General features: G+C 43.0%; 1 protein-coding gene across 3 annotated transcripts in view; it reads left to right on the top strand.

Moving 5' to 3' along the window:
- Positions 1 to 26,604, top strand: part of MACROD2 (MACRO domain containing 2) — an 844,666-nt gene that overhangs the window by 812,857 nt on the left and 5,205 nt on the right. For all 3 annotated transcript variants that reach the window (XM_027693439.1, XM_027693438.1, XM_027693440.1), the window contains exons 17-18: positions 21,052 to 21,135; positions 26,507 to 26,575. In XM_027693439.1, coding sequence (XP_027549240.1) covers positions 21,052 to 21,135; positions 26,507 to 26,568 — 146 coding nt within the window. In that variant the 3' untranslated portion in view covers positions 26,569 to 26,575. The remainder of the gene's footprint in view (positions 1 to 21,051; positions 21,136 to 26,506; positions 26,576 to 26,604) is intronic.

Here is a 26,604-nt window from a genome sequence, read left to right as displayed (position 1 = left end):
TTCTGCAGCCAGCAAATTTCAACTACAAGATGCCCTTCATTATTGTTTCACTGGTGCAGGGTCTTTACCCTGAAATTTTGAGACACGTAGCCTTTTGTCTCATTATTCCCCTTTGTGGATGTGCAGCCTTTGTTGTTTGTTTGTTTGTTCTTCAGTTACTAGTGTGAAGGGCATAGCTATGCCAGTAATCATAGCTGCCACAGAGGCCAAAACTGTCTTTATTCCATTTACAGCATCCTGTCAAAAACCACTCAATACATACATTACTTGACAGCCCTTGAAAGACAGCGTGTTTACACGTTCAGCATTTTCTCTGTGGAGGAAATAAGCAGTCACTTACAGGCTACACCATTCTTACCTGGATAGAAAATCAGTTAAACTGTGTTCTGGATTCTGAGCAGAAAAAGTCAATAATCTTTTCTCCATTGCCCCCTGGATACAGCTAACAATGGTATATAGTCAGGGGGTCAGGATAGCAAATTCACTGTCTCAGGGCCTGGAAAACATTGAGATTCCCAATTTGTGGCCAAATGCTATCTCGGCTGCAAGGTGTTTCATCAGTTAAAATGCATCTGCTGGATGTGTTTGTATGGTCTGTCAGCTTGAAATGTAGCACAAAGGCGTCAAATGAGCACAAATGGAGATACCTCAGGTGGTTCAAAATAAGATGTCAATGTGCTGAAAAATCAGTACCTACCTCCAGTAGCTCGAGTCAAGGAAATTAAATTGGCTGATTCTTCCAGCCATCTAAGCTAGAGGGAAGATTAGCAGGAAGGTAGTCAGCAGGGCTGGGTCTGAATATCACCCCCTTTCTGGGTGGTGCATCCATCAGCCCAGCTGGTCTGGAGAGATCAGAAAACTGAGTAGGATTTGCTAGTTTGAGTGTACAGCAGCTTCATTGCTTTTTGTTTTGCTCTTTTTTGAGCATTGAAAGGTCTCTGCAGGTCACATGTTGTCATCAATGCTGACCCAGCATGTGTGGAAAGGATGGAAAGGGCCTCCCTCATGGCTGCCATGTGTGGATCTCTAGGACACAAGGATCAGGTGTTAACCCCCTCCAGCATTATTTTGGATTTATTTCCATCATGCTCTGTTCAACAGGGTATGAGGCCCATGGTAAGCACTGGCATTGTCCCACTCCCTCACGTGGGTTTGGATGCCCGTGGCTCCAAGTTTGTGCTGCCATCACATCTCCATTCGGCCCTGGCCCTGCCTCTGGGCATCTCACCTCGCACGTTCATGGTGTTTTGGTGTGATCCTCACCAGCACACCCAGTCCTTCCTTTGATTTTAGGAGCTCCTCTCTGGTGGTCTCATTGGTCTCCAAAGCTGGATCTCCAAAAGAGAGCAGAGTTGTGCTCTCATTTTCTGGGATCTCCTCCTCGGGACAGCAGACATTTTACAATTCCTCTCACATGAGTGTTGCTAACAAGCTCCCACACTAGTCTTGAACTGGCAAAACTGGCATCCTCTGTGATTTTGGTTTATCTCTCTTGTCTTCCAAAGCAGTAACTGTGTGTGTGGTAGGTACAGCAATTGTGGTCCCTTTAAACCATTGTCAGTGTTTTTGATACCTGTCTCATCATAAATCTGCTTGCACTTAGAAGCCTGAGTCTTGAATTGCAGATGTCTGAGGTTACTGGGAGGTTACTGGGAGGTTACTGAGACGTCTCAGTAACCACACAGTGGTACTGCAGGCCCCCCACAGCTGAAACACAGCTGCTTTTCAGGTAAATGTCCAAAAGTTTGGATGCTTTTGTAGCTTGGTTTTGAATCTTCTGGCCCTACAACATGGGCAAGTTTACTTAAGAAAGAAAAGAAAGTAAAAGGAAGAAGTCTTTAAACAATATTTCTAATCTTGTCTCCTTCCAGCATGACGTAGGATGAGGAGGGGAATAGATTTCCTGGATGCAGTTCTGCTTTCAGATCCAGCTGGCTCTTGAAGTGTGTGAGCATGAAAAGCAGATGATAAGAAATATATGTATATCCGGTACCTATCTAAAGGAACCCAAGTATCTTAGAAACTGATATATACAGAGATCACAGAATCTGCTCATGAAACTGTTCCTCTGGCATTAAACGCAGCCAATGTTTAACAGTACTGAATTAGAGTTTAAGACACAGGAAATCTTTCCAAATGAACCTTCAAGGGGAACCCAGGGGATGTCAGGATTTGGCCAGAAAATATGGCTCATGCCATTTGTTCTTATCACAATTGCTATTGGATATTTAACCACCACAGGTAGCCAAGACCTGAGGTTTATATCTGATCCTGGAAACAGCAGTGCCGTGCAGTGCATTAGATTGCCAGAACCCCTTCCTTCTTTTAATGAGGTCTCCTATTCAGGGATGGAGATAGCCTTCCCTTGCCCACCTTATGAATCTGACTGGATCACAGCACACAGCTGAAATAATTGGAGAAGGATCTGTGCGTGGGAGGGGAGGAAATCAGCTGTATGATTTCACATCCCAAAGCGAGAGTGAGCACAGCATTGCTTTTTGGCAAGGGTTTGGTCGCAGCTTTGGGTGTCAAAGCCAGCTTGCTCCTTGCTATCCTGCACCAGTAATCAGCCAGAGCCATATCCAGCTCCTCCAAGAGGAGAAGGCAAGGGAGAGCTCTTTGTTTGGATGGCACCAGCACTTTTGCAGCTCGTGGCTGACAAAGCCATTTAGAGCGAAGATAGCTCAGATTTTGCTCTGATGTTGCGAAGTTTCCCCTCTGAATGCTGCAATTTTTCTCTAGCTGGTCTTAGAGATAGGAAAACACAGCTGAGCCTTATCCAGGCCTGAAGAGGCTGGAGCACATCAGCTGCTTGCCATATTGCTGGAACACCTGGGGCATTCACTTTGAAACCTAAATGCAGGCTGTTCACCTGAATTGCCAAGTACAACAGAAGCTTCCTTCTGGCTGTCGGGGTGGTATTAATTTAAAGAGAACACCATCTGTGGGGCCTTGGAGAGCAGCAGTCGGAGGAGACAGGTAGAGAGGTCGCTGGGAAAATTCTTGTTCTGATCTGGGGGCCTTGCCACCGCCATCTATTACCCATCATTTCTAATTAGCAGATGTATCTTGGGGAAAGCTGCTCCTGTTTGCTTTCCTCAAGATGCTATTCTTGCTAAGAGCTGTTGTTTTTGCAGAGCCTTCTAAGCTTGTTTTGTGGGCTTTCGCGGGCATTTGGAGCAGTAGTGGTCTCCGTGACCCAGTAATTAGGGAGTCCTATACCTCTTTTCTGCAGAGAGCTGCCCCTTTGTCCTTCCCCTTTCTTCCCTCCTCAACACCACTACCAGATGGCCGGAGATTTTTCACCCTTTCAAAAGCTTTGTATTTTCCCCATCTCATCAAGTGTGTCTCAACCATGCTTAATTAGCTAAAGGCTTTTCAGCCCCCCTGATCTGCCCCCCAGGAGATCAGTAAAGGACCTGAACAATTTCAATAAAGAGCTTGGAAAGCAAATCCTTAGAGGCTAGGCATAGCTGCAGGAGCATGTCATGTTATTTAGTGTTTGGGACCAGTCGTTTCTTCTTTCTTCTCTCCCTTCTTTCTGTCTGTCTGTCCTCTCATCCATCCATATATCTTTCTGTCCATCTTTCCCATTCTTATCTCTCAGAATATTCAAGGATGCCCCTTGGTTCTTGGCAGTGGTTGATAGCAACTGGCTGGTGGTATTCAGAGGGCTGTCACCCTTGGGCCAGTGCCTGAGTACTGTTGCTTTTAACCTGTTCTAATCTCTTTAGATCCCTCTGAATGAAAAATGGCAAACATAATTAGCCAGCCAGTGCTAGGAGACGGTTGAGTTGGGGTGCTTTGGTTGAGGGTTTAGGGGTTTTTTTTGTTTGCTTAATACCCACACTTGTTTGAAACTGGCTTGTGAGCTTTATTTACAAGATCAGAGCAGTTGAAATGAAAGCCTGGTTAATTAACAGAAAAATAAATTTGCATCTTGCGTTATTTTTGACATTGAACAGCATTTGTTTCTGCATTGTCACATACACACTTTTGTTATTAATCTCCAAGGTTTAGCTATAGGACTGCAAATGAGATTTAAAAAAACCCCAACACACAGCTCTTTCCCTTCTTACCTCCCTCCCTATAAAGCATGAAATAAAGCTGCTTAAGCATGTGAAGCACAGATTTTGTGTGGGGTTTCGGATACCTCAGATGTATCCGAATGTGGACATTTGCCACATAATTGAACTCAGTGGCTGGTGATTTGCATTTACAGGCAAATGAGAGCACCCAGCCATCAGGTGTTTGCATCACTAGAATTAAATGCCCACTAATTTAGCCACTCAGGAGATAAATATTTAGGTATCATTAAAGTGGCTAGCTGTAAATACATGGAAGTGTCCTGCGATGGTGGGGAAAAATGTGGGAGGGGATTTCTTTGCAAACACAGAGAACATGACCTCAGTCACTGCAGTTTTATCCCTGACACTCCCCTGCATGGTACACATAAAGTTGTTGTTGCTGGGTGCTCGCTGCCTGCAAGAGAGCACTGCTTTATACAAGGCTGGATTGAAACACTATTCCTGTGCTATTCTGCGTAATTTTTTTAAGCCATCGAGGGAAATAAAATGCAAAGTGTGTGTCTAAATGAATGCACGGTGTAGTTCTGTGTCATGGGGAAGTGTTATCCCTGTAAGGATGCTCCCTCCATTCGAGTAACACAGACTGTCGTTGAAGAGGAGCGCTGCTCCCCCTGTGTATTGACATCGCTGTTTACAGACCGTGTGGCAATCTTTGAAGTGCTAACTGGCTTTTCTTTTTGTTAAAAGAGATGCTGCGTTTTTCTTTTCTATTTGTTTTCCACAAAGAGGAATGTTAGTATTTTTATGATGGCTGGCGCTTAGCAGAGCTCCTCTGTGTAAAGATAACAAATGAGTTATGCGACCTGACATTCTCCCTGGGAATGTGCTCAGAACAAAGCAAACCAGTGGCATTTCAAAGCCTGCTTTTAAAGTAGCTGGTTATATACTTCGTTTATCAGAATCACTAGGAAATGCCATTTCTCTGGTATTTTGCACCTTCTCTTAATGGACTGGGAGGTAGAAGAATCTTTGGGCAAAGACACATGGCAGGGAGGTTGGAACTAGATAATCCTAAAGGTCCCTTCCAAGCCAAGCCATTCTACGATTCTATGACCCCAGCACCCAAAGGACACACATGCAGAAAGCTTGAAGCTGCTCCATGCTTTACTATATCCCTGTGCTGTCTGAGAGCTTGAACTAGTCAGGCCTGCTGCAGGCTTTGGGAATGAAGAAGTGAGTTCTAACCCTCTGAGAGTAGCTACAGCATGTACAAATTGCCAGGCACACTTTGGAATTGCTTTCTTGCTGCCTTGCTGCTGGGAGTTTCCAAGGAGGTATTGCCAGGAGCAGCAGGACCTCCTTAGTTTCTCACCCAGCAGTCCTTCTGCTGGTGATTTGTGCCCCCACATGGTGAATAAATCAGAATTTGGAGGATATGTCCATAGGGAAGCTGGGACAGGAGGCTGATCCAGCCTTGGCTGTGATCAGCCGGGGTGGCCAAGGACACCAGAGAGGCTGCCACCCAGCATTCCCAAAGCCTTCATGATGAGGTGTGTGCAAGTTCCGTGTTTCTGCAAAATAGTTTGTCTTTGATCCAATACTCTGTATTACCAGGAATTTTGTTTTGGCAAGAAGGCAACTCTTTTTTCCCCTCATTTTACCAGTTTCTAGTTTCTGGGGTCTTCACAGTTCTGTTGCTATAAACCATCACACACTTAAACTGATTGGCCCACTAGCAGCCCTTGGTAAAATGTTTGAAATAAAAGCACCTTTCCTGAGGCCTGATGTTCAAATCTCGGTGTGTTCCCTTTGGGAGGGATAATGGACATTGATTACAAGCGCTGCTCCATGAGCAGAGAGCCGGCTGTACGGGAGCGCTCCAAGGACTGGGCTGTAATGATGGATGCCACAAGGCACTGCTTCGTGGGCCTACTCTGGGGAAGTCGTTCTGTGTACAGTATGTGATCTGTGGCACCTGGAGTCCTTATCATTTCCTTCAGCTATGTGCAGAATTCTTTTGTGTTTGGTCTGTGGAAAGAGCTGCATTAATTCAGGGTTCGTAAACCTGAGGACAGGCAGAAATAAAATGGATCTGAACTCTTGAGCTTGCTGTAGCAAATGTGCCATGACAGTGAAGAGTTGGTAAACTGAACCTAGTGAGCTTAAATTTGGGTCTTTTGTCATTATATTTTCTATTGTACAGTAGTAGGTACACTATTAAGTCATCTCTTGGGGTATGAATTACTCTGTACTAAGGAAATGAAATTTAAGTGACGAATTTTGCTGATGGGGAACTTACAAAAGGATAAGCAGCATCTTTGTACTCATTAATATTGTTACTATCATCATTAATCATTACTGCCATATAGCCCTGCAGCACAGTCCCTCAACCTGAACTGGTAATACAGTGCAAAGTGCTATACACAGTTGTCTCTACCTGAGGAGTGCACAACCTAAATTCCATGGCTTTGCATGTTCATCAGCCTAATTGGAGCATCCCTTTCATGGACTGCCATCACAGTTGCATCACTTATACATGGATCCTCTGTGACCAACAGGCTTCCTCCAGCTCCTGCTGCTGAACGAATAGCTTGTTTGACCCTGTATGAATGACCAGTACACACACTCATAGGTGCTTCTGCTGGCTGGTCAGAAGCACTTCCCTCTTGTTCCTGCCTCCATGAAAATGTTTTACAATATCAAAAAAAATACTCATTTCCTTTTAAATTTGGGAGATTTTTCACTTTTTTTTTTTAAGGCAATCTGATAGCTGCAGTTCATAGTTTTGGCAAGAGCCAGCACCATTTCTCTGGAAATCTTGGGCTTCATGGGATACATTTGTGTGGCTCCCTGAAAACATGACATTTCCCATAAAACTATTTGTTCTTTTAAAACAGAAAAAAAAAGTAGTTTGATTCAGGAGAAGGTTTTGTTAGAGATATTTTGATCGACTCCACATGTGCCTTTGCAGTGGGTTCCCTGTTCAGCAGGACCACCTGCTGCCTGCGGGATGCAGTAGCTGTGGTGGCTTTGTCGTGGTGTCGGGGCTGTTGCCAACTGCAACAGCCTAGTCCATCTTCAGCTTGAGCCAGGCACAATACTCCCAAATTATGGCAGGTTTTACCAGGCTGAGGATCAGTGCTTGGGACCCTCAAAGGATTTTCAGTCAGTGCTCAGCATTGTCACAGATACTCAAGGTGAACTGGAACAACCTGTTAAGGCACAAGGCTTATTTCTTCCCTACCAGCCCAAATAATCTCTACGCCTGCTGAAAGGCCATAGACTTTTGACTTAAAGCACATCTCATGTAGGGACCTCCTTTGGGTTCTTGCATCAGTATAACAGGGCAGCTAAGTAGGCAAGATATTTATCTTGATTTGCTGTGAGCTATAAATTTTTTAGACAAAGACCAATTTTCTGTGTAACAGGCCCTCCCCTTCTAGGGTCTGTGCTATTTAAAATAGATTCTATATGAAGAGAGACATGCAAGGTGTTTATTTTATTTCCTGTCTCTTCTTGTATAAGTAAACATTCTGTGCACAGTTGGGAAAAGAATTTGTTTGGTCTCTTTGGATTGTCAGATTGGTGGGTTTTAATGCACCAAAGTGTAGTAAAAAATGGAAACTATACAACATGAGGTGTCCAGACTTTTAAACCTCCTCAGGAAATCAAGATATATATATATATATATTTAAAGAAACTCAATAAAGCTGATTTTTAAGATGGTGAAATTTGCTATTGACAGCGCTGAACAAAAACATGGTTCAAGGCCAGTGACTTAATTCTAGGTGACACCACTCCTAATCCTTTATGGCTGAATCCTGCAGTTTTATCTGTGACTCTGAGAAAGTGCCTGTCAGGGCTGAAGTCACTTGCACCAGGGGATTAGCACTTTTTGGATTCTTTTGAAAGCTTCAGTAGTTCCCATGAAAGTAACAGATGCCAAGGTATTTGTGGAGACTGTGGGCAGTGATAATTCTTACACTGTCATACAATTTCTTGCAGACCTAGACCATATGCATATCTGTAGAGTGCACATCTGTAGCCTCTAATTCTGACCCTTGTACTATGTGCTGGCAAAAGCTCTGTATTGTCCTCCAGCTCTGGGTACTCCAGGGGAGAAGAAGAGGGGACATGTTGCTGCTGGTTGACCCAAGGGTGGATCCACTATATCAATTTCTTTTTTATTTTTTTAAGCCCAGAATAGTTGAAAGCTGTATAATGAAAAGGCTTTGGGCATCTGCAAGTTATTGAGCTGAGAAGCTCTTCATTATGAATAAATCATAAAAAGTGGTCCAAATCCAGCAATATGAAGGAGTTTAGCTTGAGGAAATGCTTTTAATGTGTGTGTGTCATCCTTCTTTAGCAGGACAGAAGGCTGCTGCTATCAACTGCTAACTCAATTATTCTCCTCTGGCTTAATTGGTAGAGGTCTTGACTTTGGTGCTAAGATCCCAAGTATAAGCCTTTAGGTTTTCTGGCAAGGGGCTGGAATTACAGGAAGGGCTAAATACCGCAGTGTGCCAGCCTGGGGTTCAGTATTTTTATTATGACCTGTGGCATTTCTGAGTATCCCACAGCCCTGGCTGCTGTGTTCTGGCTGACCTTCAGGACACCTCCTTGTAAAGAACCTGTGTTAATCATCAATTATTAAGAGGATTTGGGGAGGTGTTATTGACTTGCTCAATAGCTTCAAGGAAAATTATAGTTATCTCATTAGACTCAGGTCTGCCGGTTTTCATGATAGACACCGGTTTTATTAGCAGTTCTATAAATTCTGTTGTGGGAAAAAGAAGGGAAAAGCCATATTGTTAGTTATAATGTTACTGAGCTTTCTAAGCACAGATTAGAGAGGTGGTGTCATCCTTAGGGCAGTGAGAATTGGCATGGAATTTTTAAGTCCATGTTTAGGATTCCAAATAGGTGCCCTGAATTTCAAAAATGCTGAGCACATCCAAAACACCTTATGAAGTGAACCCCTTTGAAGCCATCTGGAGCTGCTCAGAGCTTGGAGCTTTTGAAAATCAGGATCTAAACTCCCTTTTAAAGTGCTCCTGAAGTTAGTCACCTATTTTTGAAAATACTGACCTGTGTCTGCTGGCATCTGGAGCAACTTCTATGTTAAAAGAATGTTTGATGGAAAGAGGGGTGTGATCTCCAGTGCTAAAGGGAAAAATACTGGTCTTTTTGAAAGCGTATTCTCTGATAAGAAACATATTGAGACAGTTTCCTCCCCCCCTCTTTTTTTCTTGAAGACTTTTGTTCAGACTTTGTGTTATGTGATTTTGGCCTCCAGTTTCTATTTGGTGCCTCAAGATAGAACTTTGAAGAATCATCAATAATTTGGAGAGAAGGCAGGATGGTTGAGGGAAAATGTGCCTAAGCTTTCCAAAGCAGTTGCTCCAATTTTTACCCAACGTCCCAGTAGTGATCTAGCCATAAGCCAGCCTTGAGTCTAACTTGCTGTTTGAATTGACTTTCTTTTGATACAAGTAAGTGTCTGGTGTATGTGAAACCCAGAGTAGATTTCTGACCCCTTGTTCTCCTTCTTATAAAGTTGCCAGAGTTACCAGGAACATCAGGATGGACCTCTTCAAACAGTGGGAATGAGCTTGTGCCAGGGAAGTAGTGTTAGGAAAAAACTGTTTGGAAACGAAGAAGCCCACAGTACTTGACCCATCCACCTGAACTGAGCTGTAAATCTCGTAAATCACAGGACCTGGGTGTCAATTCTGGTAGATGTCAGAGCTGATGAACCTGACTGAGGACTTCTCCATATCAATTTAGTGTGTTTCTGATGCACTTTTCTGGCTTTTTGCTTGCCCACTACTACTTGAGTCCTTGGATAGAGGTTGGGAAAAAGAAAAGCTGCCTCTCGTAAGCATTCTGAAATCAGAAGGCTGTTCTTGGGGGTGTCTACTACCTGTCTTTTTAGGTGACTCAGAAACACAGTGGCCTTCCTCTTGTAATTACCACTTGGGTTCTTTTGCCAGGCTTCTTCCCAAACTACAAACCGGAGCCATCTCCATAGCTGAAGACTAAGTCAGCAGCAGCACAGGGAATGAGACTCCTCAAAATCAACGAAAAGTGGGGGAGGGAACAGGACAAAAACAAACCAACTAAGAAAAAAAAAAACCAACAAAAAAATGCACAACCAATTGTTAGGTTAATGGACAAAGAGAAAGAAATGTTCAGTTTCAAGCAAATAAGTCAGATCCCTGTTTTACAAAGCTGAGGTCAGTTGTCAAGTACTCTGGAGTTGTTGGTAGTGTGGGGGGATTATGGTTGTTAGTATTCTTTGCATTATGTTATCTAAATGTAAATTCCTGTCTCTGATGTAATGTCCTAGTTAGACCCTAGAATTTATGAACCAAAGGAGGAAATGTGAAAAAGTTGAGAGGAAAAAAATCTGCAGCTCTTTGTGTAATTCTTACTGAGAGCTGATATAAATGGAAGACAAAGGCAACAATAGTGCCACACATTTTATCTCACACCCTGTGATGCATATTAGTGTTGTTTCCTGTTGTGAGCCAGAAAGAACATTTACAATTTTAGAAAACACTGGATAATGGCTCTCTGCAAGGAAAAGAAGCGAGTGTGTGACTGCCAGCACTGACACTTGGTTTTTCCTGGCACGCTATTCTGGAAGCTCTGCTGTGGGCAAAATTTTTCTGTTTCACACTGGGAATTTTGAATTTGGTCTTAAAGTTTTCTCCAAGAAACAGAGCAAATAAACCTCACTGATTTGCTAATCTAAATCTAGTCTTTAGCCTTGCCAGGAAATACTGGCCAAGCCCATCATCATGTGGCAATACACTCCTGTGGTACAGATGTTAACACCCAGGCTGGTGGATTACTTTATTCTAAAGCAACTCACAGGTTGTACTTTTCAATGTTTTGGAAATGTTCTTGGCTTCATGTGAGGAGATGAGTGTCAGGAGGACAGGTGGGTGTTTCAAGTGTTAAACACAAGCTACTCTATCACTGCTACGCTTTGCACCTCCCTCACTCCCCAAAATGTCAGTGGTAAAATCTGATTCTTGAGACATGGCTCTAAAATGGGTGGAAGAACATGATTTCACCACAGAGCTGGAATGCCCTCTGCAGTATCTAGGTTGTTCTTTTAGGCTTGTGTCTTGGGAATATGTGTCATGTGATTCCCTCTGGAAGGGCTGTGATCATAGCATGGTTTGGGTTGGAAGGGACCTTAAAGACCATCTAATTCCAACTCCACTGCCATGGGCAGGCACACCTTCCACTAGACCAGGTTGCTCGGAGCCCCATCCAACCTGACCTTGAACACTTCCAGAGATGGGGCATCCACAGCTTCTCTGGGCAACCTCTGCCAGTGCCTCACCACGCTTGGTTTGGTGATTCGAATCACTACTTATGATTTTGGTCCTCTCATGGCTTACTTATGTACCATCTGTGTTCAGAGGAGAATGTAGTTATACCCTGCTGGCATAGAGCAGCTGGAGGTTAGAGCACCTCTTGCTCTGATGTAGTCCTGTTATTTGCTGGGAAAACATCTCACTCCACATCATCGTTGTAAAATTTTGCTCTTATATTCATCCAGTTATCAGCAGAAATTAAAAATGGCATCCACACTTAGGAGGTAATACAGCACTTGCAATATGTTTGCTTTCCCTCCCATTCCTTTGGGGCTGGCTGGTGTGGGCTGGCTCACTGCTGTGGAGGAGGACGCCAGGCTTTCACCGGAGAAATGGGTGGGGGCAGCAATCAGCATTAATGACATCCTCTGACAGCAAAAGCCACATGATTCTCCAGGAGCCAAATTTCAGCCATTGCTTCTCTCCACGGGGCACGTGGTGCTTCTGGAGCAGAGTGGGAAGCATTGCCTTGGGTAACACATCCAGCATCACCATCCATCACTCAGCTATTCCCTTCTTTACAGAGGGAAAGCGACTCCCAGCCATTTATTTATGAAAAATTGCTTACTGCCCTTGAACACACATACATACACACAAGTGTGCCTCTGTGTGTGTTTCATTTAAGCATCTGTTCTATTTTGATGAGTCACCATCCAGATCCAAAAAAAACCAGCCCTAAGAACTGGAACAGGTGAGGAACTTTGTAGCAAAATGAGTCCTTTAGAGCAGATTTGTGTTTATCACCATATTTTACAGCTGACTTCAAAGGAGTCGGAGCAGGGTTCAGTTAAAAAAATAAAAGAGTACATTTCTTTAATTGTTTTTGAAAAATGATCATTATTGAACATGTGTCTTGGTAGGGGAAAAAGATGTGATAGGGATCATCTGTAAGGTCTTTGTTATTAATTACTGCTTCTTTACAAGCAGATGAGTTTCACTTCAAAAAGGACACTGAGGTGCTGGAGCGAGTCCAGAGAAGGGCGATGAAGCTGATGAAGGGTCTGATCCTATGAGGTGCAGCTGAGGGAACAGGGGTTGTTTAGCCTGGAGTAAAGGAGGCTCAGAGGAGGACCACCTACCTAAAAGGAGGTTGTAGTGAGGTGGGAGTTCAGTCTCTTCTACCCTATCTCAAGTGAATGGACGAGATGAAATGGCCTTAAGTTGGGCCAGGTGAGGTTCAGATTAGATATTAGAAAAAAAAGGTGGTTAGGCATTGGAATAAGTTGCCCAGGGAGGTGGTAAAGTCACTGTCTCTGGAAGTGTTCAAGAGGGGTCTGGATATGGCAGTTGGGGATATCATTTAGGGGTGATTATGGTGGTCCTGGGTTGACAGTTGGACTAGATGATCTTGAAGGTTTCTTCCAACCTTAATGATTCTGTAATTCTGTGATACGATGTTCATCTTGGTTTTATGAAGCTAACAGTTTTCTAAAATTAAAACACAGTGCTTGGTCTCTGTTTGTGATGAGCTTTCAGAAAGGCAAGTGCTCTTTCCAAAGACCAAGACATTTCAGTTGAATGTATTTTATGTTCAAAATTTTATTATATCCAAATTTTATTGAGGTTTGTGGTGGTTTTTATTTGTTTGGGGGTTTTTTAATTAATTTTTATTTTCCATGCTAGCTATTGTATCCTTATATCACAAAATGTTTGAAAATTACAGTGTACCTATTCCTAGCCATTCCCAGAACTTTGCTGAACTTCATGTGCCTGTCCTTGTTGTAAATATCATGTTTTATTTTAAGCTGCAAAATTTAGGTTGGGGTCTCTGCATAAATAACAGGGAAGACTCTTTCTCCCACACTGTATATTTTTACTGCCTTTCAGGTAGATCCATACACCTCTGCTACTTTGAAGCTCATTCTTCATATACTTGGCAATAGTCTCCTTGAAAAAGAGTTGAGCAAAATATTTTCCAAGGCTACTCTTTGGCTCAGCAGTAACCTCTTTCAGAAGCAGTGACCTCAGAAATAAATAGTTGCAGCCAGAAGGGTGTGCAGACCTGTCTGTACATTATCAGAAGCTCGGGCAAAACATCCTTTTGGCCTGGTCAGATGGAGTGTGCACTCTGTGAAAGATGACTGTGCTTGTCTGAAAGGAACTTTTCTAACTTCCAGCTCTTGGGCAATTTGCTATTTGTGACCTCTCAGTTTCTTCCCCTCTCCTTCCCCACCTTTTCCTTATAATATCATTTATAAGTATTGTTCCTGCTCATTCCCAGCACCCATCTCGTTCTTGTGCAGCTGCTCACGGCTGAAGACTAGCACGGTCTCTTAGGTTTGGAGTGACTTCTTTATAATAGAAAGTTTCTTTCCCTTTTTTGAAACAAACAGTGTGACATTCTGACAAATCTGGCCTGCTTGGGAGATCCAGGACCTCTTTGCTTTCACAGTCTATTGCTTTTCTGCAGTTGCCTCAAGATCATTTGAAGTGCTAGGAAAATACAGTGGATGCAAGATTGAAATGGAATAGGGGCACAGTATGTGCTGATGGAAAATCTAGTGGCAGCATGAGCTATTAAGTTGTTCGTGTTTTCAGTGGGTTGACCCAAGGGAAAGAAAGGCCTATTAAAGCCACTGGGCTTCTGCATTGGTTCCTCAAAATTAAGGGCAAGAATCCTCACCACAGATTAGTGGTGCAAAGGGGAATTGAAGCTGCTGTTTGAGGACAGCTGAAAGGAGCTGCTGTGGTACCAGGTACTTGGTAATGAGCATGGTGAGTGTGTGAACGTGATGTTGTGATGGGAGTGGAGGTGCAGGGATCATTCTGGCAGCCAGCTGTTGTTCAAAAGGCCAGGTCCCATGACCACAGAGTTCAGAAAACATTTATGAATGCCCAGCGTCATTCCCTTGGGTAAAAGGTGAGCGTTAGGAAACCTGGAGATGTCCTAAGGCTTACACAAAAGGGTCCCCTAGTGCTGCAATTCCTCACACCTACGCAGTTTTTTGGGATCAGGCAGGTAGTGATCAGGAACTGAACCAAATCACTGATAAGTTTCATAAATGGCAGGAAAAATGACAGAATGGGAAAGAGAGGTAAATAATCATACCATTTCTGTTCATTCAGAAACCCTTCACTTCTCATCATGCTGCTGAGCATGCTCTCTGCCTTAGTTGTAGGCAGAGATGGAGCACAAGTGCTTTGGAAGCCATTCAGGACAGGTGATCTACTAGTTTGAGTACAACCAGGCAACATTTTAGTTGTGTTAACAGCCAGCAATTGAGGGATGAGATGAAAGTTCCTGGGTGCTCCATTTCAGGCATTTCATGCTGCAGGCTTCTTCTCTGATGAGAGGTTTTCACAGAAAGAGTGTCTGGAAAACAGCAACGTGGCCTTTTACACATCTAAGCCTTTTCCATAATAATAATAAAAAAAATAAAAAAGGCTTTTCTTAAAACGATGTGCCCTTGTATTCATCAAGAGCCTGCTGCGTGCAGGACAAAAGACACAAAGAGCTCCTGATGGGCATTAGTGATTCTAGATACGCCCAATTTGTATGGCTCTTATGGACCATATTGCTGAGCGACAATCCTCACTACCCTCCCATTCCCACCTTTGGGGAAAAAGGAGGCATAATGAGATTTACTAACAGTATGTTTAATAAAGGGCTGGAAGGGGATAGGGATAAGCCGATCTTAGACACTTTTAAATCACGTTAAAAAAAAATTGCAGTTCAGCTTGAGCTGGAAATAACAGTGGCTGGGAGCAGCACAATGCCTTTAGGTACAGTTGCGTGCACAAACACAGAGAGCTGAGCTGATACACGCTGCACTGGAGGGATGGGGAGATTCATCGTGCTGGGTTACTCTGGGAGACAAAGCCAAAATGCCAAAAGGGAGGGTAACCACTCCATTTAACAATGAAGGAGCTGCAACGTGAATCCTGACAGCCCACATGTGGCATGAAGGAATGATGCTCACCCAGTGCCTTCAAAAGCCCATCAAAAGCTGGTGCCCAGGCCATCACACCCTGCTCTGAAATCTGCATCCTTGAGTGTTCTTTCATCTCTGTGGTGCCTAATTGCTGGGGGGAGGGTGATGGTTGATCAAGGTGGTATATTCCTGGTTTAACAGATGGAGGTGTTTGTTGTTAACTAAGCCAGGCTGAGTAGCAGGAGGCACCGTTGTGGCAGTGCCCTTCCTGCAGGTTCAGAGCTGGTGTGCTCAACCTGTGCATTGCAAAAGGATAACAAGGGGGAAAACAGCCCTCCAGCCTCAAACACAACAAAGTACCGGTGGACAGTGATTGCTGGGTTTTTTCTTACAGCCCTGAAAGCAGCAGGTTGGGTGGTTTTGCATAAAGAGTCATACAAGAAGAGAGCAGAAACCTTTGATGTGGTAGACTGGTCTGGTTAAAAGGGTCGGTCATCCCAGATGAAGGTGTCGGACAGGAGTCAGACAGAACCCTTATATCACAGACAGCTTCAGTTTCTAAGTGAGGCAGCATTTATAATGCTACTAAAATACAGCGGTAAACAAAGTACATGAGGGCTTGACAGTCACATTAGCGAAGAGCTACAATGAAATGACTGGAAAGAAAGAAAAAAACAGCTCTGGCTATTTGCAGAGCAAGAAAAACGGAACTGGTTTTGACAGATAAGACAATGCAGCTGTGGGTCAGAGCAGCTTTTTTGGGTTTTTTTTTGTTGTTGTTGCTGCTGCAGCTGAAAAATAGTGCCTTCAAATTTTAAACAGAGAAATTTGGATTTTAACAAGCCTCTATCTCTCAGTCTTCCAATTAGGGGAAGCATATTTGCAGCTGAACTCAAAATAATAAATTTTATTCGGTGGGTATGAATCAGGGAAATCTGGATTGCTCAGAATAGCTGTAATGTGGTTTTCGTATTGCATAATGACAGAGGTGATTCTTTTCAAAGTATATAACATGAGTAGAAGCAACTACTCCACGAATACTTTGCAGCTAATGAATTTCCTCTGGTTGAAAATTGTCCATGGGCAGGATAATATTTTGTTGAAGTTCCTCAGGCAACACCCAAAATTGCTGGGCAGACATGTTATGGGAATAATGGCCTTGCCATTTTGCCTGTAAAAATAGTAGTTTTCTCAATCATTGTAGTATTGATAACCCTTTTCTTCCTCAAATATCCAGAATGGTCTTAGGGCCAGAATTTCCCACTTATTGCAAGACTTCTAAAATTTGGGAATTTTTTAAGATTTAAGTTGTCTTGGTATTGCATGACTGCACTAACGGATCTCATGTACACATGAAATTTGTTTTTCTATTTGTCTTAAAGCTGGTCTATGACCTTATAAGAAGGCAGAAACTAATAGCAGGAATCTAGATTGCTGGTGCAGAGCCCACTTGACAATCCCTTACCCATGCCCAGTGCCAAGGCTGGTCTCAAAGGCTGGGCTCTGCCAAGAGAACCCCCCTTGACAGTCATCAAATAGAAATAAACTCCCTTAAGGTGGGCAGCCCAGAGCAGAAACTCAGTACAAGCACCTTCCAGGAATGATTCATCGATTCTAGGGAGACTATATTGGGATTCTACTTTGAATTACCCGGGAGAGGAGTCTGCCTCTCTCTTCTGATTACAGAGGTGCTCTTCAGTACACAGCAAAGCCTTACTGATGATCAGGTAAAAATGAGTTTTATGGATTGCTCTGTGTTACAGCTTCTAAGCCTGCATAGTTACCCGCTTTTATCGCTTGAAATGGATGTAAACCTTGTGCGAAAGGCAGAGGAGGACAATGAGGAGAACAAGGGTTACACTTTTTACTTGTTAGGATTTGTCAGGGATGCGGAGAATAGATGTCTGACCTCTGGACTTGGACACTTCTAAAATTGATACTAAGGTACCAACAACTACCACATCTTCTGTTAGTCTTGTGAATCAGTCATGAATCTAGAGGGGGAAAAAATCACGTTTCTGTAGAGAAAATGATGTATTAGCTGTACGTGCGTGGAACTAATGACAGATTGTGACTATAAGGGGAAAAAAAATAAAACAAAAAGATGAAATAACAATACAGGGATTTCTATCTTCCTGGTATACACTTGTCTTATACGTTTGAAAAGGCTAGGAGCCCTCCTTGCCTGTGCCAGCAGCCTTTTTTCTTAGTGCTGGGCCGGTTGTGTAACCAGTCGGCAAAGGGTTCAGGTAATGAGCTCTGGCAGGAGTGCAATTGGAAATGGGAATTGAAATTGAAAGTGGTATCTCCCGGGCTCCCTACCCTTCGGGAACTCTCAGCTCCTGCACTGAGACCTGAAATCTTTCACTTGTTTGTGCTCTAACCTGAAGCAATCAAAACAAGGGAGAGGCCCCAGGAATAAATTGGTTGTCAAGGTGGTCCTGATATTGATCAAGTTCCGCTGTTTATGTGAAATGGGCTCATTTCAGTGTGGCACTCAGATTGACTGCAGAGCAGGGGAGAAGCTTTTTTGGATAATACTCTTTCCACATGAATGGTAGTATGGTGAATGTTCCTGTCTCCCTCCCACAGTAACAGTGAGGGGAGAAATTAAGATTTATATTAACTGAATTTGTAAATCTTCCCAAAAATGGGACAGTATAATTTTCAAGCCTTCTCCCAAGGTTTGCAGTGGTGCTCAGCTTTGTAAAGGTTTAAAATACCTTCTGTCTTGTTTCCCACTATCATTTTCTTGCTGACAATATCCAACAATCAACTTACAGTCTAAAAAAACACTAATACTGCAATGATCCCCCTCCTAGAAGGGATGGGGAATCAGCACTTCAGACTTGGAAAGAAGGTGAAAAAGCAGAACAAAAGCAACTCTTCTAACAATATTTATGACCCTACACCTCTGAAAAAGTAATTTTGCAGAATTGCTGATGCTGTTGTTACTCTTCTCAGCCTCTCTCTACAGCTGCCTCCCCCCACCCCACCACCTGATTTCAACCCTGCAAATGGAACATAATTAGGACAAAGCCCGAGTTAGCACATGTGCACACATTTACATGTGCACGTGTCCACAAAACGCCATCTCTTTAATTAGCCTCTGTCATCACGTAGCCCCGTGCCAATAATCCTTTGCACCTGTCAGCTGCATGAGAGATTTCCAAAATGGAAAGTGAGAAACCTTTTGGCAGTGTGGTGAAGCCAGGCGTGCTGGCTAGCTAATGGGAGACCTTGGGATAAGGCCTGGGAACTTCACATGGGCACCTTCAGGCACTGACAACGGGAGAAACCGGGAGCCAAGACGTAACCTCTCATGTCCTTTCTGCTTTCTTTGGGTAATAGATGGTGGTTCAGAGGGGGTAAAGTCAGATTCAGAGCATCAGCTGCCAGTCGGAGCACGTTGGTATTTAGCAGGGATCCCAAATCCCTGCATAAGACATCAGAGTGTCTTGATGGGAAGGGTTGCATCCACTGCAGGCTGCACTCATGGAGGGACAGTCAATAAGACAAGGGGGATGACTTTAAACTGAAAGAGAGTAGGATTAGGTTGGATATTAGGAAGAAATTCTTTATTCAGAACGTGGTGAGGCACTGGAACAGGTTGCCCCGAGAAGCTGTGGATGCCCTGTCCCTGGAAGTGTTCCTGTACAGTTTGAATGGGGCTTTGAGCACTCTTATCTGATGGAAGGTGTCCCTGCCCATTGCAGGGAGGCTGAAGCTAGATAATCTTTAAGGTCCCTCCCAACTCAAACCATTCTATGATTCTGTGATTTTTCAAAATTTTACTTTTCCTAGAGCTGCTTCCCCCAGCTAATCAAAATGTAGCACAACCTAAATGTCGGTGTATCTTCCTTGATTAATCAGTGCTTTCATAGTCCCCTCAAATTTCATATTGATTTTGCTAGGAGAAGTCAGGGAGGGATTTTGAACATACCTGCTCAACCTTGTACTTGACAGATTCCTGCCATATACACATGCTTTTGTGTTGGGGTGACCTGGGTTTATCCTTTGTATGAGCCAAAAAGAACACTTTTCCCAGGACGAGTGCTGGGAAAGCTTGGGTGTGTTGGTGCCTGAGAAACCTCAGGAGAAAACCGCACTCGCTCTCCTGAATTCCCTGGAGATGCATCAGGAGTTTGATGCATCTGCAAAGGGGCCATCTCAGGCATTGACTGACATGCAGGGTTCTCAGTCACAGATGTTTACAGGCATTTTGTTTGTTTCTGCGGGGAGATGATTGTAAACCAGAGAGGAAGAGGTGAAGTGGTGATACGACGATCCACGGAAAGATTTCTGCATGAGAAGTAAGGTCTGTTAAAATGATGGGTAACACTTCCATCACTGTAAAGCCTTCCAACCCCCATGCTCACGGAGTTGGCTAATTGAGCTTTCTGGTGCTTATTTTTTGTTGGTTTCTGTATGTGCTGGGTCATTGTTTTAGCATTTTGATGCTTGGTATGACCATAGGTCAGGGATTGGAATAAATAGGCTGCCCAGGGAAGTGGTGGAATCACCATCCCTGGAGTTGTTTCAAAGGTAAGTGGAAGTGGTACAGGAGGACATGATTTAGTGGTGGACTTTGCAGTGCTGGGTTAACAATTGGACTCAATCTTAGAGGTTTTTTCCTACCTTAACAATTCCATGATTCTGTGATTCTACAAGTAGTGTGGTGGAAGTTGCCAGTGAGAATAGCACTGCCATCACAGCGAGCACAGAGGAAACTGAAATCTCCATGACACTCTATTTGCTTGCAGATACAATTATAAGGAAAACTGACTGACAATGTCAGTGATAGATACATTTTTTATGTACAAAATAAATGTAGTGCACTCTAGTGCACTTAAAAACCCCACTTCGGGCTTCCACAGAAAGGGGAAGGAGGTGTTTGAGGGATGATGAATGTTTCATCACTGTTGCTGAAGAGGTAAATTATTTCAGTTTAAGAATAAAACATTTTTGAAATGTCTGAGTCCTTACTACACTTTGCTGTCTCATAATAGCCACCCAAATGCCTGGATCACTTAGTGACCAGTCACCTGACATATCCTGTAGTTCAACTGCAGGATGGGTGCAACAGGCTTTACAGCAGCCACAAAAGTGGAGAAGTAGCCTGACGAAATTCAACTAAAAATGGGCTTCTCAGCACTTGAAATGGCAGAGTATTGGGAGAACTGTGTACAAAACAGCAAACCCACTTTTTTTTTTTCCATTTCAGATATTGTTAGGAGATTGAATCTAAGCTTTCAGACAAGCCTGAGGCAGAAGAGATAAAATGTTGAGTTACAGTGATAAAATGCATTTTCCTACATTCAAATTCTGATTTGTGTCTGACTACCTGGTGTATTTGAACTCTCACTGTATTTATTTGTTTTCTGCTAGCTAGAGAAATTTTATACGTGTGATTAGGTCCCTGTCATATATTGCATTTTATGAGCAGAAGGGATTCTTCAAAAGTGATGAGAAAAGAATGGCAGGGAGGCAGGAGCACGCACCATGATGTGGTTTTAACAATCCCAGTTAGAAAAGAGCACGAATTGCTACAAGTATTCAGGCAATTATTTTCAAACCGTGTTCCTCCCCTTATATCCTCTGTCCTCTTCCCTAATGGGTGCCACTATACAGCAGTGGAGTCTAAAAAGGTAAGAGCATGCGAGAAGAAAGGGAAATAAACAGGTACACGGAGCCTGAGAATTATGCATTAATCGGGTACTGTAGATGTTGATTTTTCTACTTCTTTGGCTTGTCTTATAGGGATGCAAGGGCAAGAAGAAACTTCTGTGGAGCCTATGAAAATTGACCTTGCAAGTGAAGCAGCAGCCATTTCAAATAAGGATGGTATGTTTTTCTAATATTTTAGATTCATTTTTTAGGGTAATGGCTTTAAACTGACAGAGGTCAGGTTTACATTAGATATTAGTAAGAAATTGTTCACTTTGAGGGTGGTGAGACAGTGGAACAGGTTGACCGGAGAAGCTGTGGATGCCCCATCCTTGGAAATGTTCAAGGCCAAGTTGGATGGGGCTCTGAGCAACCTGGTCTGGTGAAGGGGAATTAGAACTATATGGTCTTTAAAGTCCTTTCCAACCCAAACCATTCTATGATTCTGTGAATTGTCCTGAAGTGGATGCATAGCCTGCCTTTCTGGGCTTTGTTTGTATGCTTCCCCCTAAAAAATGGGAGTTAGATTTATAATCTCTTCAACTGATTCTTCTCAAGAGTTTACACCATCTCTACTGTCTTGGGAGTCTTATGGCAGTACCTTTCAGTGCCGTAGCCCTGCTTTGTGAGTTGGCTGGGTTTATGTTTTCACTCTGCCTGCCTTTTAACTGAGTAGTATTTTAGACCCACTGTAATTTTGGTTTTGTTATCAAATTGGCCAATATATGGGGAGTCTCATACAGGAGTCAGAAGATATTTCTGAAAAATTCTGTGCTCATATCCAACTCTATCAAGGGGAAAGTGTTGGCTGTATATCCATTCTGGACTTGTGTGTTGGCCTCATTCTAGCTCAGAGATGATTCCCCTTCCTCCTTCTTCAGCATTCACGTTTAGCTCATCTGATAGCAGGTGGAAGTTCTCTCCCTAGGACATTTATAAAACAATCACAGTTTCATTGATCCAACAGCAGTTCCAGTCAGGTTTGTGGACATTATCAACGCAAATATCCTGACTTGGAAATGAAATTCTTTTGACTTTGACCTCAGTGACCCCGATGACCCAACTGTGGGGCAAATCCTGGCAAGGGCTGAGTAGCAGGAAGCTGCTCGAGCTCTACAGTACTTGTAAACAAAAAAACATGCTTTTAACCAAAAAAATTTGTCCTTCTTGGCTCATCCTGTGTGTAAAGAAATAATGGATGAAATCAGCATCCTGGTGCTTAGATTTTGGTGAGGCAGACCCTTTATCCCTCCTCTGGATCAGCTATTGTAGCATAGAAGAGGTACATACAGGGGTTTGTTGGTTCTTACACAAAGGGTCTTTTTTATTGCTCCAAACAGCAGTCGGTTTGGGATTGGGCATCCAATACTCACTTTATTTCCATGGACTCCTCTCTGTAGTGAAGGCTATTTTTTAGCTCTTTCTTTAGCCTCTTCAGCATTGATATAATATAAATTCAAGGCACACTTTTTTACATCTCGAAGACAAACCAATTATATTTTTTTTTGCTATTAGTTACACAGAGAATCTGATGCTGATTTCCTTTCTCTGATGTCAGATTGTGCTGCAGCTTTTGAATTGATGACTGATTTAGATACTGGCCTGTAGGGAAGTTTTTTGCAAGCACAGGAAAAGCAAGAGTGCATAATGAATTTTCTTTTTTAAAAAATACTAGAGATTATGCTATTCCTAGTAGATGTGCAGAATAAAGCCAAAGCAACCTTCTCTCCTCATCCTTTGAACAAACAAAGTAAAAAGTCATAGTCACATTAAAATATTTAAACTGTGAATCCCTGCAATAGTCTGGGTTACTTAGTGAAAACAAATCCAAATTTACCGAAGGAATCTCTTAAGGGATTTCTGTCTGGAAAGAAAAACGATCCCCTAGCTGTTTTAACGTGTGCTGTAGCAAAGCACAGCTGGATCAGGTGGCAGCTTCTGAAATGAGGATCTTGATAGGTTTCTCTGTTTTGAATCTTCCTTATCTTGTATGGTCTTTTACATATGACTCATAACTTCCTTTTCTTTGAACTTTCAAAGTTATATGAAAGGACAGGAAAAGGGCGTTTGCTAAGGCTCCAGAAAAGTACTCTCTAGTCAGGGAAGTCTTTGTTTCTATGCGGCTTAAGTTGCTATTAGGATTATATTACAGGGTGTTTTTTCTTGTGGGCATATATTGCATGTTTTAAAGAAGAACAGAGGAAAGATCAAACTCATTCCCTTTGACAGTAATTTTCATGTAAATTGCCTGTTTTTTCTCTGGTCTGCTTCATTCCGCCCCAGAAGAGCTCATTGCTTCACAGCTGAAAGCACAAGCATCTATCACTGGGTCACCCTTGGCAGCCCAGCTCTTGTGGTTTAATTTCATGTACTATGGCACAGCAAAATTTGCTTTAGAAAGGGAGAGAGTTTAGACAGCTTAGGTGGATCTCGATATTGGTTCATCCGGTGGGCAGGGCCATGATAGTGATACATTTCAGAAATGACTGTTATTTGAAAGGTGGGCATGATTCTCCATCAGGAAAGCTGTCAGAGGGGGTGTGTGTAAGGGGGATAGGGACATGTATACGGATACAGGTTTCTCCTTGCAGTCTCCATCGGCCACCAGAGCCGAGACCTCTGGATATTAAATTTCTTGTACCCAGGACAGATTTGCTGATTAGTATTTTGTAATGATGACAAATCCCAGCTTTGGTGATTGGTTTCCTAGGTGGTGTTTTCCTGACAGTAGCCTTTTTTTATTATTTCTATTCTTTTTTTTTTCTTTTTTTTTTTCTTTTTGCCACCAAAGCTATGGAGATTACTAAGGTGGTTGTTCATTTCCAGCCGGTATTAGGCAGATCAAACTCTTCACTCCTTTCACAATGAGGTTGCTCATTTGCCTTTTGTATTTCCAGCCTGTGGAAAGCTGCGTCCTGACTGACTGACGCAATAGAAGAAAAGAAAAAGATGAGGGCAGTGTCAAACCTGAAATTTCCCATTTTTTTTTAAAAGCTTCTGCCGATGAATGCACTGTCAGCAACCTGACCTCCACATGATTCGCCAAAGCTATATAAAAGCACAATCTCAACAGCTAACACCCTCATGCTTTTATTTATGGTGTTGATGTAATATCGCAAAAACAAGTTATCTACCAAGTAAAGAGGTGCAAATGGGTTGAGGTTGATGGTTTTCTTTCTAGAAATCTGGAGTTATAGCTGAATGTGCTATAACTATGTGGATGCGAAGGGGTGCACTGTTTAGGAAGTGGCTGAAGGAATAGGCTATATTTGCAAGGAAGAGTCTGACCAAGCTCCTACTCAAATCAAGACAGTAATATTTGGATGTTATGTGCCATCCAGCTCTACACCATAATATCCTGGGGTGGGGAAATGCACTCGCTCTCTCGCAGACAACTCTAAACTTGGCTCTCCAGTCTCCCTTTTGCCTGTCTTCTCCACTTAGATGCTGTGCTGTGACTCCTGGCTAGCTGACCTTTAAGCACATAGCTTTCCTGCTGGGATGAGGAGGGATGCTGCACTGCCAACGCACATCCCCCAGGTCAGCAGCAACTGCAGCGCTGTGATGGATGGGAACTCTTTGCTGGGTTATTTCTTCTCCTCTCGCGGGGAACTTGCTTTTCTGGGGGAAATCCCTCCCTGGTCATCATTTGAGAGCTGCTAATTTTACCCCCAACAGGCCAAAATTTAAGGGAAAGCAGACAGGGAATGCACAGAGATGTCCATTTCTGGTGCAAAAAGCCCTGTGTGAAGGTGCAGAAGGAGGTGCAGGTAAAACTGAATTTAGGAGATGTGCACCTCCTTGAACTCCACATGCTTTGCTGAGTTGCTGGTTGATGTAGCATATTATGAGAGGTGCCACAAGACTGCTAAAGCAAGTTAGCAGTTTAACACCTCTAAAAACCTTGTTTAGCTGGGAGAAGGCCAGTTTTCAGTTGGGATGTGATTGAGTGTAGTGCACCCAGGGCTAATGATGCCATTCTGACACCACCTTGTGCTGGGAGACACCAAGGGCCGTGAATCACATCGCCACCGTACTTGGTGGCAGCCCTTCTGTCTGCTTTTGCAGTATGTGCCTCACTGTTGTGCTATTTTCAGCTAAATAGAGAGGTTTGTGTAGGTGGCCTCATATTGACATGTGTTGTTGGGGTTCACTCAGTGGTCTGAAGAATCTTATCCTTCAGTCAGGTCTTCCTGTCCCTACCAGAGCTGATGCCATGAGCCGAGCTTAGTCACAGATACATAGGAAAAGGCTCATCTGGGGTGCTGAGAGAGCCTAACCACAGGTTTCAAATCCAGATTTATTTTGCAGGAGGTCTCTGTAAAATGTGAGTGAAGGCTGATGGTATTTTCAGCAAAGCCAGCCAGTGAAGCTGGCCAGCATAATGAGGCTGGGAGAGACTGCTGTTGTCAATGTGGAGCAGCCTTCCCTCAGTGATTTTTTTATTAAGCATCCTGTCTTTGCTATGCAAATGTGGGTAAAGAACACAACTTTGTGACAGGCATCAGAGCTCTGTAATCAGGAGCAGATACTTTTCTTATTATTCATCACATACATCCAGGAAGCCATTACAGTATCTGTTCTGCATATGGATGATGAATAATTTACAAATAATTAATCAAAACCCTAACAGGTGTATTGACATGTTATTGATTCAGAAAAGAGATTGTGCTGCCTGGCTGGAAGTAGCATCATTATTGATTTTTGGCTTTTTTTCCCTCCCCTTTCCCATCTTCCCTTAGTTTCCAAATCTCCCACTCAGGTTTGAGGTTTTTCCCTGTCACCCGTGTCAAATGGCTCATAATCTGCAGTTGAGACCACAACACAAAGCAAGGTTAAAGAAAGAAGAAGAGGTCTTAATGTAATGACTTCATTCAGATTCATTGCAAAACAAATACTAGAGACTAATCTTAAAAATGTGGGTGCTGAGGTATTTATGTTTAGCTTAAATATGACCAGTCACACCTACCGTAGTTTAGATATTTTTTACAAAGGTCATGATGAAAAGAGTTTTAGCCTTCTATTTAAATTATTTCTCACTTTTGTAGTAATTTTAAATGAAAATAAGGTTGTTTTTGTAAATGGATAGCGCACTAGCAAACTATTATTCGTAGTGATGTTGCCTCTGAATCTGCCAGCAAATTTGCGGTTCAGGAACATCTGGAAGCAGCATCTCTGTAGCTGATACAATATCAAAAGGGTCACAGACTGACTGCTGCAGTTTAGGGACATGGTCTAGTGGGATTTGACAGTGTTAGGTTTATGATTGGACTCAATGATCTTAAAGGTCTTTTCCGACCTATATCAATCTATGATTCATTATGAGCCTGTGGCTCAGCTCCGAGTCCTGCCAAGAACTTTGTCAGAAGCCTATGGATATTTGAACCAGAGGGGTGAGACCGCTTGGGCCAGCAAAACTCAAATTTAACCTTTGGCAATACCTATGTCTCTGCCTGTGGCCTACAGAGACAGTCTCATTGAGATCCTGAGCTGTGTTAAACTTAAGTATCATGAATAGAGTTTGATGACCATCTTGTTTTGTTTTCAGCTGAAATGAATAGTCAAGTTGAAAGTATAAATGATCCTATGGAAACAGAGCGGAAAGCTTAAGTAACAGGTAAGACCTTCATGACTATTTTTCCTCCC

This window comes from Neopelma chrysocephalum, unplaced genomic scaffold (assembly GCF_003984885.1).
Source record: "Neopelma chrysocephalum unplaced genomic scaffold, ASM398488v2 Primary Assembly neopelma1_91, whole genome shotgun sequence".
In the NCBI taxonomy this organism is placed as follows: Eukaryota; Metazoa; Chordata; class Aves; order Passeriformes; family Pipridae; genus Neopelma; species Neopelma chrysocephalum.
This window is presented reverse-complemented; position numbering and strand designations above follow the sequence as displayed.